General features: G+C 55.3%; 1 protein-coding gene across 2 annotated transcripts in view; it reads right to left on the reverse strand.

The window, feature by feature from the left end:
* trappc9 (trafficking protein particle complex subunit 9) overlaps positions 1 to 14,547 on the reverse strand; it is a 121,303-nt gene that overhangs the window by 55,971 nt on the left and 50,785 nt on the right. For both annotated transcript variants that reach the window (XM_084696039.1, XM_084696038.1), the window contains one exon: positions 3,371 to 3,513. In XM_084696039.1, the coding sequence (XP_084552165.1) occupies positions 3,371 to 3,513 (143 nt within the window). The remainder of the gene's footprint in view (positions 1 to 3,370; positions 3,514 to 14,547) is intronic.

Genomic DNA, 14,547 nt, shown 5'->3' on the forward strand with positions numbered 1-14,547 from the left:
TCAGATCTGACTGGATCACTTGCCTGGTGTGGCGTTTGTAAGTGATTCAGCGTGAGCAAATTGAAATTCCTATTGAGTAACATGAAAGTGTGTTTTTGTGGCTGTGTGTGTATGTGTGGGGGTGTGTGGTTGTGTATAAATACACTCTGCGGCTCCTGTACCATGTGTGAGGGTGATAGGAGAAGGATTAGCCTCCATTCTGAATACAAGAGCATGAATCATAAAAGCGGAGATAATAACTGCCAAGCATGCACTTATGAGACCTTTACCCATCATGATTGCGGGAGGAGGGGGGGGGGGACTGGAAGAGTCAGCAGTGGCTGGTTAATGAACAGGCATTTCTATTTCTGGGGAGTTCCCCCCCCGCCCCCTCTCCACACCCAATCCCCCCCCGCCCCCCCCCCCCCCCCGAACGAAGCCCAAACTGTCATAGCGCGCCCGCATGCCTCCCTGTGAATCGGCCACCGAATGAGGTGTTCAGAGAGACAAAGGACCAAAGCGGCAAAGTTGCCAGAGGCCGTCCGAGCCGCTGCACGGGCGAAGCCGACCAATCCCCAGGAGCGATCAAGCCGTCGGTTGACTCATCTCTCCCTCCTGTGTTTTCATCCAATCATGTGTTCCGACTGGAACGAACAACAAGTGGGCTGCTGTGAGGTAAAGGACGCTGCACAGTGGGGCATGACAGTGTCAACGGGGTCAACCCACAGCCTACACGGGGGGGGGGGGGGGGGAATCAATGGATCATGGACCAACCGGTCGATCCTGTTGGGGTCCCATCAATAACCGCTGATTTTGCACCGTCTTCTTTGGCAAAATACGGGACGTATTCCCCCTGTGTGAACGTCAAAGCCTTAATAAGGTTTGGCTCGGATTTAGCGAGCTGTCGATGCCGCGCTATTTTTAGACGGTGCAAGACAGTAAAGGGGGAGGGCGCTACCCCGCCACTTAGAACAGCCTGCGAGGCAAAGAGAGAGAGAGGGGCCCGGGGAGAAGGAGACGCCACATTCTGCCGCTGAAGACGGTGTCTGGGAAGGAACACGTACGAAGCGGTGCAGGGAGGGCGGCGAGGTCCCGGCGTGCGGCGTGCCTGTTGCTTCCGCGGTGCACGACACCCATCGAGGAATGGCTTTAGCCGTTCCAATCGTGCACGGATCACTGCCTGTTTCACACGTCCGTCCGTCCCCGTCCCCTGGCACTCCTGCCCTTCCCTGGCAGAGTCAAGCCCCCTGAGGTCCTCGTGGGGGGGGGGGGGATGATGGCCAGGGGGCACCGGGCCTCGGCAGCGCCGGAGCGGCTCGTAACGTTTCGCACCCTTCCAGGGGTGTGTGGCCGGTTCACACGCGCGAGGGTCCAATATCCGCTGGTTTCCCCCTTCGCACAGCGGGCGCAGCCTTCCGCTGGGGAGAGCAGCGATGGGGGGCTACTGTAGGTGACAACCGCTTCCAAATGGGTGTCTGGGCTTTTTAATGGAACGCGAGAGGATGAGAGGAGTGAAAGCCTGGAGGATTAAAGAAAGAGGAGAGAGAGAGAGAGAGAGAGAGAGAGACGAGTCAGAGTGAGAGAAAGAGAGAGAGATTTTGAACGGAAGCATGTTGTTGTGTGTTCGTGAGAGGTGAGTGAGTCGAAGCCCCATCTTTTCCCAAGAGAAATACTGCAGTTTTATAGTCAGTATAATTGTTCTCCCTGTGCCCGACCCATGCCGTGAGCACCCCACTCTCTACTTTTTCCACTGAAGGGGTATTTTGGAGCCAAAGACTGTTTTGGTGGCAAATGACCTCTCTTCAATAGCGCAGCCATGCACGCACTCCTTCCTTCACCCCCAGAGGAATGCAATGGCTGTAATGGAATGAAGTGAGCTGAACTGGCCAGCTTAATCGCTCACTGGGCCAGGCAAAGAGGGCCGGGGAGATTGAGAAAGAAAGGGAGAGACAGGAAAGAAGTGGGAGAGAGAAAGAGGGAAAGCGAGGGAAACGTTCTAAAGGAGAAAGAGAGAGAGAGAGACAGAAAGGGAGAAAAAAAAAGAGCAAAAAAGGCAAAAAGTGAGAGTGTGAGAGAATGAAAGAGAGGGAGGGCGAGAGAGCAGGAGATCGAGAGGGCGCTCCTCTTCGGAGAGGGGAAGGGCAAGTTTCCATTCACTCCAGTTATTTCAAAGGATTCTTTAAAGTCTCATTCAGGTCTAGTGAACTGTGGAGGGCATTCAATAGGACTGCCCTTGAAAAATAAATAGTATCACTGACCAAAGTGGTTAACTTCAGTGTGAATCCAGATAACACAGAGTGCTCCCACTGGCTTGAAACCCAAGTGGGCTTTTGAAAAACATATTCCAATCACACTTGTCGTTAAATAGGTACACCTAATCGGAAAGACAGCTCGGTAGAACAAGATGGTGTCCATTTACAATGCTTGAAATGGAAATTCACAGACAGGGCACATAGTCCTCTCCCTCTCTCTCTCTCTCCCTCTGAATTATGGATCTACTCAGACAATCCCCACTCCCCCCCACCCCCACCTCAACAACAAACCAAAAGATCAGCGCTAGGTGTTAACAGGAGATAAGCACTGTGATAACCACCAGCCCCGTCGACCTCACATCCGAAGAAGCAGATGTGACCGAACAGTCAGGAGGCTCGCATGTGCAGCGGGGGGGGCAATAAATGACACTCAGGAACAGTGGAGAGAGGGAGCGGGGGGAGGGGGGGGAGCGGGGGGAGGGGGGGGGGGAGCGGGGGTTGGTGACAGGATGATGATGACAACGCAGATGCCGGTCACAGGCTGATCCATCAAGAGAGGGCCGCAGACGGATGGGCCCAAACTGCAGATATTATTACAGCTAATGATTCACCTCAAGTGGCGATTACTGGGGTACAATCGCTCTCCCTCACCGAGTCCCCCCCCACACACACACACAGTCTTTATGGCTAGCACTTGGAGGGGGGGGGGGGGAGAGAGAGGTAGGGAAACAGAGAAGGAGGAGTGGGGTGAAGGATAGAGGGAAGGCCGCAATCGTTTCTGACTGGCCCTGTCAGTGGAAATGCCATCCCTTTGACTCCCCCATAAAGTGTCAACGATGTCACAGAGAGAGAAAGGGGAGTGAAAGTGAGAGAGAGAGAGCAACAGACAGAGAGAGGAAGTATCGAGTGAGTAAGAGAGAGATACTGTACGTAGAGACACAGGTAAGAAGGGAGGGAAAGTAGGGAGTGAGAAAGGGAGAGACAGCCACAGAGACAAAAAGAGAGAGACCAAGACACAGACAGACAGACAGACAGACAGAGAAAGACTTAGACAGAAAGAGAGGCAGAGAGAGAGAGACAGAGCGCCCCCCCCCCCCCGCCCCCCCCCCGGGTGTGTGATGAGTGTGTGTGTTCCGTACCTGGTGGCAGGGAGAGTGCTGACCCTGGTGAAGAACACGGAGGGCTCCACGTCCACGTGCACGCCCAGGGTCAGGTCCCGATAGTAGCCCTCCACCTTGCCCGCTCCGCCCGAGTACCTGAAGTTCACCACCGCCTCCAAAGTCTGAGGCAGGGCAGGAAGAGAGGGCTCCATTTAGACAAGATGACTCGGAGAGGGAGGAATATTAAACAATCATTCAGAGGACCATTCCGGGGTGAATTTGCTGCGGCCACACCATTTTAATATTATGACTCTTGGCAGGGTGTGGAAGAGAGATCAGTGTGTGTTTGAGGTGAAAGGTCACAAAAGCTGGCTATTTTGAGATCAACGCCGTGAAAAATGCATGACGGTCAAATAATAAGGGAAAGAGAGTGGACAGGTGCTGCGATGGTACAGGACTGTGGATGTCAAGGGGGCGTGGCCAAGACCTGGCTGGTTCAGAGCTGTATGAGTGAGCGAGGGGTAAAAGAAAAGGACAGGGGGGGTTCTGGAATAGCACTCCATTGTGGGAGGGTGGGCAGGTGGTGACTCAGAGACAGCTGAGTGCATGGACAGAGGGGGAGAGAGAGAGAGAGAGAGAGAGAGAGAGAGAGAGAGAGAGAGAGAGAGAGAGAGAGAGAGAGAGAGAGAGAGAGAGAGAGAGAGAGAGAGAGAGAGAGAGAGAGAGAGAGAGAGAGAGAGAGAGAGAGAGAGAGAGAGAGAGAGAGAGAGAGAGAGAGAGAGAGAGAGAGAGAGAGAGAGAGAGAGAGAGAGAGAGAGAGAGGAGAGAGAGAGGGAGGGAGGGAGGGAGGGAGGGAGGGAGGGAGGGAGGGAGGGAGGGAGGGAGGGAGGGAGGGAGGGAGGGAGGGAGGGAGGGAGGGAGGGAGGGAGGGAGGGCAGCTGGACATCCGAGGGATGGCGAGGGGGAAATTAAAAGTGACAGTTAATGGGAAGGAGGACCACTCGCTGACTCAGCCAATAGGCTAAAGGGGGGTGAGAGAGCGGCCGAGGTGGAGCCTTTTGTGCCTCGCCGGCGTACATCAACCCACCTCACATACTGCTGATGGAGGCAGTTGCCGCCTCTTTCCAGAACAAACTTGCCAATTCCTTATGATTTTCCCATTTTATTTTATTTTATTTTTTGGGGGGGGGGAATGGGGGGAGGCTAAGTGGAATGATTTTCTGAGTGCACTGGATGAATGTCTGGCACAGCTGCACTGAACCAATTTCAGCCTAATGACACTACCACACTACAGGTATGGAGGGGAGGGGAGGTTAGGGGAGGGGAGGTTAGGGGAGGGGAGGGAGAGAAGCGAGGCGAGGCGAGACGAGGCGAGGCAAGGCGAGGAGAGGGGAAGGGAGGTTAGGGAGTGGAGGGGATGGGGGAGAAGCAAGGCGAGGAGAGGGGAGGGGAGAGGGAGGGAGGAGAGGGGATGAGAGGAGAGAGGAGGGGATGAGAGGGGAGGGAGGAGAGGGGAGGGAGGGGAGGTTAGGGGAGGGGAGGGGGAGAAGCGAGGCGAGGCGAGGCGAGGGGAGGGGAAGGGAGGAGAGGGGAAGGGAGGAGAGGGGATGAAAGGAGAGGGGATGAGAGGAGAAATTGCCATTACTATGTATCAGACACCTAATAGCATATTTGTATGAAGGCATTAAATCTCAGATGCCAAGAAATGAGTCACATTATGCATTAGAACAACTGAAAGGGCAACCCACCTTGTCCATAATATCCATGCCCTAGCTGTGACAAACAGGTGTCATATGATGAAAGAAAAAAAAAAAACACACACACACACACAGAAGGGCCTGTCAGACGTGGTCTGACCGGGGGAGAGAGACAGCCAATGGGCCCCAGAATAACAACGGCCCTGAGTTGATGATAGGAATCAGATTTGAATTGATCCGGTCTGAGTGGCTCAGATTCCCTGCACGCCGGGGCACTGCTGTCTATTTCAGACACGGAGAGAGGCGCCGCAGCCGTCTGTCAGCCTCCCAGCCCAGGCAGACATTCGGCTTCTCGGCCGTCTCTGCGGCACGGCCGCATGAAGAATCTCCCGAGAGCCTCCCCTAAAAGGCGTGATGCACGCAGGCCCCACAGAAACGGAGAGACAACCAATGTGCAGCCCTGGGGAGACTGGCAGTCGTCGACAGGGGAGCCTTTGTACGTCGGGAGTGCCCCAGGTTTGCTGCGTGGTAGCAGCGAGCCAAAGGCCCTCCAGGGAGGACAGCTCGCCTGCTGCAGAGCCCCGAAGGACGGGCCTGGATCCCTCACAGAGTGGACCGACCCCCGTCCCCCTGCTCCCCCTCTCTCTGTTCACTCCTCTCTTCGCCCATCGCCCTCTCCATCCATCTCCACCCATCTCCTCCTCCCTCCCCGGCCCGCTCTCCCAGAGGACTCTATTTCAATCACACCGGGCTAAAAATAGCCTGGGCTGTAATGAGGCGAGCGTGAGAGGAATGGACCAGTGGAAGAGGAGGCAGAACTGCGGGACTGCCCTGCGCACACACACTCGCACACACGCACGCACACACTGCCTGTGCAGACGCGCACAGGCAAATACACGTGCGCGCGCGCGCACACACACACACACCCGCAGACACAACGGCAGGCGCGGACAAAGACACAGGCACACACACACACACACACACCGAACAAGACTCCACGACCAAGTCGGTCCTTGATGCCGTCAGAATGACAACGCCCCCCCCCCCCGCGCGCGCGCACGCTCCAAGAGAACGGCGCGCTACGCCGAGAAAAAACGCCGTCTATCATTCCGATTCGCCGCCGAGAACACGGATGGCTGCTTTGCACGCGTGCGCGCGCTTCCAGTGGCGATTACAGCCGCGTCTTGGTCTAGGGGCGCGCCGGCTCGTCGCGAGGACGGGGCACAGACGGAGAACACAGCGGCCGACAGCACGGCCGACGGGCGCCCCGAAGGAAAACACGAGGCAGGGACACAGGGATGACCCTGCATATTTCACTGTCCCTGGTTCAGCTTCCGTTTGCGACCGGGGCGACGCCCCCCCCCAACACACGCTGCTACGAATGTGCGTGTGGTGTGTGTCTGTGTGTGCGTGTGTTTACACGCCTGTGCGTGTGTGTGTGTCCTGAGGCAGAGATAAGATCCTGACACACACACACCTAGCCAAACTGATTACAGCCAGGCTCCTCCCTAGCGCATCCCTGTCACGGGCAACTAGAAGCAGGCCCCATCAGAGGGAAGGCAAGGCTGGGACCACAATAATAGCAGCAACTACAGCATGCATGCATACACACAGCACCAAGACACCCAGACTAAAGATATCCCGCATCAGAACAACCATAAACAAGCCTCCTAAGGTAAGAATGCACGGTCGAACAGGCTTGGCCATTACTGGAAGCATTCTGCTTAACAATGGCACTAGGACTGTGGGCTACGCGAGAGATGAATGAGGGGAACATTCTCTCATTACAGGGCGATCTGGACTGATGCTGTGCTGTTTGGCACCAGAACCTTTGTTGGAGGTAATTAAACCACTGTCCTGGACTTCACACTAATCCCCTATGCAATGGAACTACCACAGACCAGACCACAGGCTATTACAACCCAGTGAGATCCACTTTGTGTGTGCACATGTGTGTGTGTCTGTGTGTGCGCATGCGTGTGAATTCACACACACACACACGTGTCTTTGTGTTCAACAAATATGGAGGGCACTTCATTGCTGTGTGGGCTTGAGGCAGGAGAGGAGCGGGCCTGAGTCCATTGTAGTATGAATCACAGCCCAAGCTGCAGCCGTTCCACTGGAGGTACTTGGGATGATACTGTGAGGGCTGACCAGAACAGTGAACAGCTCCCGATCCCACCGGGTGTTAGTCATCAGAGATGTGTGGGAGGAGATCCACCCGTCTGATACCCGGCCCTGTCAGCATTAGCCCTGCTAGCACTAGCCCTGTTAGCACTAGCCCTGTTAGCACTAGCACTGTCAGCACTAGCCCTGTCAGCACTAGCCCTGTTAGCATTAGCCCTGTTAGCATTAGCCCTGTTAGCACTAGCCCTGACAGCACTAGCCCTGTTAGCACTAGCCCTGTTAGCACTAGCACTGTTAGCACAAGCCCTGTTAGCACTAGCCCTGTCAGCACTAGCCCTGTCAGCACTAGCCCTGTTAGCACTAGCCCTGCTCCCGCTGTCAGAAGCTAGCCCCGGCATGGATGGAGTTGATGGTGGGGTAGCAGGGTTGTGTGGGGAGGCTTGTGTTGTGCTGAGTGTCTACGTGCATCCAGGCTGCTACGGGGAACACCACTCCGATGGCAGGGAGCAGCAGTCAGGCCCTCGCTCATTCTCTCTCGCTTGTTCTTTCACTCATTCTTAACTCTCACTCACTCACTCACTTCCCAAAATGCACCCAAATCCCCCACCTGGGGATTAATATCGCTGTATCTGATATCTTATCTCTCGCTCTCCTTCGTCGGTTCCTTCCCAACCCCACATGAGCGAGCAGCACAGGTGGATGTGATGGTTACCAAGAGAGACCCCGTCTATGGCGGGGAGAGCTGAATAGGTATTTATCCTGCCTAGACAGAGGCAATAACTCCGCGATGGAAAATAGAATTTGCAGTGCATGTTTTTAACAGCTCATCAAAGGACGCGGTAAAAGGCACTGGTGTGGAATATCATTATCTCTCTGGAAGGCCAAATTGGAACGAACGGAGATGGCTGCAATTACATCTTCTTCCCTCTTCCTCTAATCTCTCCTGCTCTCACCACTGTGTGTTTCTTCTTTGAAGTTAGTTAGACAGGTGGTTGGGCACTTGCTAGAGAGAGAGAGAGAGAGAGAGAGAGAGAGAGAGAGAGAGAGGAGAGAGAGTTAGACAGAGAGAGACACCAAGAGAGAGAGAGAGAGAGAGAGAGTGAGAGAGAGAGTTAGACAGAGAGAGACACCAAGAGAGAGAGACAGAGACAGAGACAGAGACAGAGACAGAGACAGAGACAGAGAGAGAGAGAGAGAGAAAGAGAGAGAGAGAGAGAGAGAGAGAAAGAGAGAGAGAGAGAGAGAGACAGAGAGGCGTGAGGGACAGTGTGCTTTCTGCCGAGGCAGAAACAGAAGCCCCTGTGTGCCTAATTGTCCTGAAAATGAGTCCTGACCCGGGGTACAGCAGCGTGTCTGGCTGACTCTGGAGAGGTAAGCTGTTGGCCAGGGAAGCCATTTACTCCCCCAGATGACTCTGATTCTCCCCCCAGCTGGAGGGGAGAGACAGGAACCAGGGGAATGGACGCGGAGAACATCTCACACACACACACACACACACCTATGGCGAGGCTTGTCAATCTGCCAGCCAATCAATGAGTTGCCCCAGGGTTCTTTCTGTGAGGCTGGGAGATGCGAGGGCCCACTGGGAAACGGGAGATAAAAAACATCCAGCAGGCTGCTGGCTAGTTTTCCTGCCTATAACTGCAGTGGGCCGCTTGGACGCCAAAACCTGGCCACAGTATGTTTCTGCAGCAAGAGCATAGGAGGTCACTCAGGGCCCGGTCACACACACACACACACACGCACGCACGCACGTCCGTCAAGCTGGGAGTTCACATTCCTCTTGTTCTGTCCATCTGTACGCTCGCTCTGAAAAGCTCTCTCCATGCTATTTGCGGCCCCGCGACAGCTTGGCATGATCGCACTCCTTCTGCACTCACTGGGGGTACATGGTGATTCACGAGGAAAATGGACGAGAGAGGAAAAAAAGTTTGTCCTCCCTAACTGTTGAGCCGAGCTGCAATGACTTCGCAATAATCCCGGAACACACAGGAGTAGAGCACGCAGACCCTGGACAAGCCTGTATTGATCGGAGAGTCGTTGCCTGCGCTTTTATAAACCAGGTCAGCAACAAAGGTTCAGCAAAGAGGCCGGGACAGCTCCACTGCCAAAACCAAGACGAAGGCGGTTTCCAGAGAAGAAGAAGTGTTGCGGTTTCCCCTGCGCGCACTCACACACACACACACACACACGCGCACTCACAGCACCCTCCTCCCTGTCTCCTCCACCCCCACCATCCAACCAAACGACACAGCCTGCGGCAGGCCCGGACGTGCGCTGTCGTCCCGTTTACGAGACGCTCTCGACAGTTCCGCCCGTGGCCCTTCAAAGTCGCGCCCGGCACCCGCTTACAAGGCCTGACAAGGGACCGGTTCCGGACCCCGAGAGCACCCCAGCTGGCCGTGATTGGCTCGGGGCTGGAGGGGAGGGGGGAGGGGGAGGAGGGAGGTGTGGGGAGCGCGTGAGGATAAGAGGTGTCAGCCAACTGTTATTGCAGCAAGTAGAAGGTAATGGAAATATTGACACGGGGCCTGAGTGACTCCTCGTCAGCCGTGCTCCCAGAGTGGTGCTCCCCAAAGGCCCGCGTCTCCACAGCAGCAGCAGCCAGTCAGCCAGCCAGCCACAGGCCGACAGGCCATTTAGACCCCGTAATGGGATCTCTGTAGTGCAGAGGGATCCTGCAGGGCGGCCGTGGGTGAGCGTCGGGGATGCTTGAGGAATCTCTCTGCCTCCCATGTTTACCTCCGAAACATGCAGCACCCAATGACTGCTGACTGCTTCAGCCATCCACGAACGATCGCTGAGATAGCGGGAAATGTACGGTGACGGCGAGAACGTGAGTTGTTACGTTGTAATCAGGGGTGGTTCGCCTTCCGTCTCGGAGGAACGGAGACAAAGCAATTTGGACGGAAAAGGTTTTCGATGACGAGGCAGATCTAAATGTCACTTGTAGTTGCTGTCACAGCCACACCGGGTCCAAAGTTAAACAAACGGGCCTCGTCGAGGATCCCGGCCAGACTTCATCATTCTAACCACCTCCTACGTGGGGCTCTGCGAGTCGATATGCTCGATAAAGAAAACTCGACGTTTTCAATTACAGTAAGACAGAATGCATTGCAAGACAGAAATCTAAGTACCCTCCACAATCAAGCAGGCAATTACAGTTCAGGGCTCCAGTGGTCGTGGCAACAGAGAAAGAAAGAGTGCGTGAGGGTGAGAGAGAACGCAATAAAAACATGGCCTTACGGTCTAATGCCACACTGTGATCTTTCCTCAGTATGGATTTTCATATTGGTGCAAAAAATAGAAGAGATTCAATTTAAGGCGATAACCAAGGATACCAACGGACCAAGAAAACAATGCTTAGTATCTCCTGCATGTATCCTACACAGTGCACCAGCTTGTGTGCTTTGGTGGACTGGCACACTCCAGGGACAAGCGGTGTTCATATTCCAGGATACCAACACAACTAGACTACCTCCTCTTCCACTAAGCTCAGACTACGTTCTGTTATCCTCCACAGACTCTCTCTCTATTCTCTCCACCTGAGGTGTTTCTCTGTGAATCACTGGGGCGAGGGACCAGAGGCGGAGAGGCAGAGAGAGAAACAAGAGCAAGAGCGAGAAAGAGAAGCCCTTTGATGGGATATCTACCAGTCCATCACTAATGTTCCTGATGCCGAACACGCCAGGCTCCACTGACAGAAGTATGATCACTGCACCGAGCTTGATATGGTATACTGTTCAGCTATACATACAGTGCTGCCCAGTATACTGTACAACTCCCTCCACTCTCCATCCATCCTGTTCCTCAGAAGTCGTGCCTGACCATTTGGCCCCTGCACTGCAACAAATCAGGGCCATCTGGCCACCGGCGGCCTCGCCAGATGCCCTGCCCCGTCACACGCACACACACACACTCACACACACACACGCACGCACAAACTCACTTTCCCATCAGGCCCCAGCCGGGCCAGGGCTTACACAAGGGGCCCGGTCTGGTCGCAGCTTCCTAGCTGTGTCTGTGACATCAAGGGCAGGATGGGTGTGACTGCCTCTCTCTCTGCCTCCCCTCCCACCCCGAGCACTCTGCTGGAGGCCGACGGGGGCGTACAGAGCCTCCCGCAGCACCCGCTCTCCACCTCCTCTCGCGCGGCACGCAGACACACACATTTGCATAACGACATGTGAGGCGAGCCGTGAGCCCTCCCCCGCCTCTCCAGTGGGGGAGGCTGAAAGCGGACTTGAAGTGTGCACGCGCGTGTGTCGTGACGCTCATTTTGTCCGACCTGCGTCCACATGTGTCTTTGCACAGCCCCCTATAGACAGAAACAGAGAGGGATCCTGTCAATGATGGAAGCTATTCATGTCCCAGAAAAATAGATTTCTTTTTGTGAGCGTTAACTAATTCACTTACTTAGGGCTAATCTGTTTAGGCAGAGCGAGAGCGGGGGACGGTCTGACGGCAGACCAGGGCAACGGATGAACCCTGGTGACATGAGAGAAGGTGGCATCTGTACTCCAGTGAGATGACCATCTCCTCCTCCCTCTAACCCCATCACTCGCTTCCTCCTCCTTCTCACACCACCCCCCAACCCTCTGTAGCGTTAGAGAGGAGGCCCATGAGTGCCCACATACAAAATAGGGGCTTTAACAAAACCCCCACCCCACCCCCCCAGGGCAGGCATGTTTCAAACCACTAACAACAGAAAAGGGGAGGAGGAGGAGAAAAAGAGTTGCAGGAGGAGGGAGGGAGAGAGAGAGAGAGAGAGAGAGAGAGAGACAGAGACAGAGAGACAGACAGTGACTGAGAGAGAGACAGAGAGAGAGAAGAAGTAAAGGCAGACAGTCAGCAGAGACAAAGAAAAAAAAAGAAAAAAGTGTGCTCATTTGTATGTGCGTGCGTGCGTGCGTGCATATACATGCAGAACCCTGCAAAACCAGGGGACCAAACCAACCCTCCAGGGCTCCACACCTCACCTGTTCTCTAAGCCAGGGGCCCGGGGCCAAACACAAACCGCTAGGTGGCGATGCACAGCCAGACACGCACACACGCACGCAGAACTATTCAATGATCACAGAAAGACACACACACACACAAAATCCCACAAATGTGTGCATGAGTCACAAAGACACACACGCACACACAGTGAGTGTGACAGGGGGCCGAGGGGAGAAGGGGAGACAGTGAGAGAACGATGCCTAGGCTGTCGACCTGCAGCAGCACACCTGCCAGCACTGACAAGGTAGCATGGTAGGTGGGTAATCATCTGTGGATGGTGTGGGCCCGCTCTGTGTGTGTGTGTGTGTGTGAGCGTGTGTGTGTGTGTGTGAAGCTGGGCCCAGGACCTAAGTATAGCAGCATATGGAGCTACGCTCGGGCTGGTTCACTGGATTACACACATGGATTGAGGTCCAGTAAGCATAATGAAATGCTCGGTTCCCTTCCAATTTCACCCACTGTGAGCTTGCACAAACATGCACACGCCAGCGACTGTGAAGACGGGGGGGGGGGGATGGGGCGCGCGCACACACACACATGTCGCACGCACAGCTTTGTTTGTTTCACGGCAGAACTCAAACTCTCTTCAAAGCGATAAGAGGGGGAGATAAAAGCAGTGGAGCAAGCGGCTGTCATTGCGGGGAGTTGATAAAACAGAGGGTGGTGACAAAAGACAGAGGGAGAGAGAGCGTGTTTGCAGGTGTGTTACACATCACAGAAAGCATGCTACCAGATTCTGACTTTGGGTCCTCCTCAACACACACACACACACACTTACACAAACACTTCTGGGATGTGAAAGGGAGATAGCCACAGGTGGCCCCTGCTGTGCCTTGCAGATGGGAGGAGAGGTGAGACCCTGTGGTAAATCTCATCAAACTGCTGTTGTCCCAGCATGCTGTGCTTGGCACCTGCTCAGCACCCAGCTACTGGCGCCAGACTTGGACCTTGTTAAAGCAATCAGACACGCCACTTTCCTCTGCGCCGCAAGAAGTAGTGAACACGAACACACGCACAGTCGACATGGTGTACACACACTATCTGGCTCTCCAAGGCCCCCCTGGTCTAAGGCCCCCCCTGGTCTAAGGCCTCCTGGTCCAAGGCCCCCCTGGTCTAAGGCCCCCCTGGTCTAAGGCCCCCTTGGTCCAAGGCCCCCATGGTCCAAGGCCCCCCTGGTCCAAGGCCCCCCTGGTCTAAGGCCCCCCTGGTCTAAGGCCCCCCTGGTCTAAGGCCCCCCTGGTCCAAGGCCCCCCTGGTCCAAGGCCCCCCTGGTCTAAGGCCCCCCTGGTCTAAGGCCCCCCTGGTCCAAGGCCCCCCTGGTCCAAGGCCCCCCTGGTCTAAGGCCCCCCTGGTCCAAGGCCCCCCTGGTCTAAGGCCCCCCTGGTCCAAGGCCCCCCTGGTCCAAGGCCCCCCTGGTCCAAGGCCCCCCTGGTCCAAGGCCCCCCTGGTCTAAGGCCCCCCCTGAGTCTCGAGGCTGAGGCTGTCTAGAGGCCAGACGGTGAGAGAGCAGTGAGGCCCAGGGCCTCGCGGAGCAGGTCAGGGAGAGGCTGTGTTTCCTCCCCTCCTCTGGGTCCTGCTGGAGAAGCACTTCCAGGACGTGGGGTCCCCCCCCCCAGGAGGTCACCCGGTCCCTGGAGGCTGGCCGGGGCCGGGGTCTCTTCACTCCAGGTGAGAGACTCGTCAGAGGGAAGCCCCCGGGACGGCTGCAGATCTCCCCCACGCGCCTGCTCCGCTCACTTCACAGGAACACTCTCACACACGCACGGTTTATAGGAAGGGTGCATGTGCTTACCATACATTGAACCTTGGAATGTCTGTGTGTGTGTGTGTTGTGTTTGTCCAGAAGTGCTATGAACATCTGTGCCAACAGTCCACCTCACCATCTCGTCCGTCCCACGTCCCCCCCCCCCCAGAACATCATCCACTTCCTGTTAATGGCTGCAGTGCATCCTGGGAGATCTGACGGTACGCTACCCACCTTTCAAAGTACAGAATCAGAAGGGACCCCCCAAGTACAGCTGGCAGCCATTAGAGGTAGATGTGAGTCAAGCAGCCTGGTTAAGGTGAGCAGATTAGAGGAATAAACCTGCCAGCACACCACCACACATCCCAGAGGGGAGGGGGGGGGGGGGGAGGAGGGGGGCTGTGTGCACGCACAAGATGATGCCACCTGATTGCTCAATCATCGTCTACTTAATTATCTCTCTTCCTTCCTTGTCTCTCTCACTCCTTGTCTCTTTCTCTCTCACTCCTTGTCTCTCTCTCTCATAACTGAGTAGCTTACAAACTTTCCCGGTGCTATTGTAAAGGCCTAAGTGTCCACACATGCATGTTGTCACACACACACACACACACACACACACACCAGACACTCCTCTCTGATGTGTTGTC

This window comes from Hypomesus nipponensis, chromosome 4 (assembly GCF_054491055.1).
Source record: "Hypomesus nipponensis isolate SF chromosome 4, ASM5449105v1, whole genome shotgun sequence".
Classification (NCBI taxonomy): Eukaryota; Metazoa; Chordata; class Actinopteri; order Osmeriformes; family Osmeridae; genus Hypomesus; species Hypomesus nipponensis.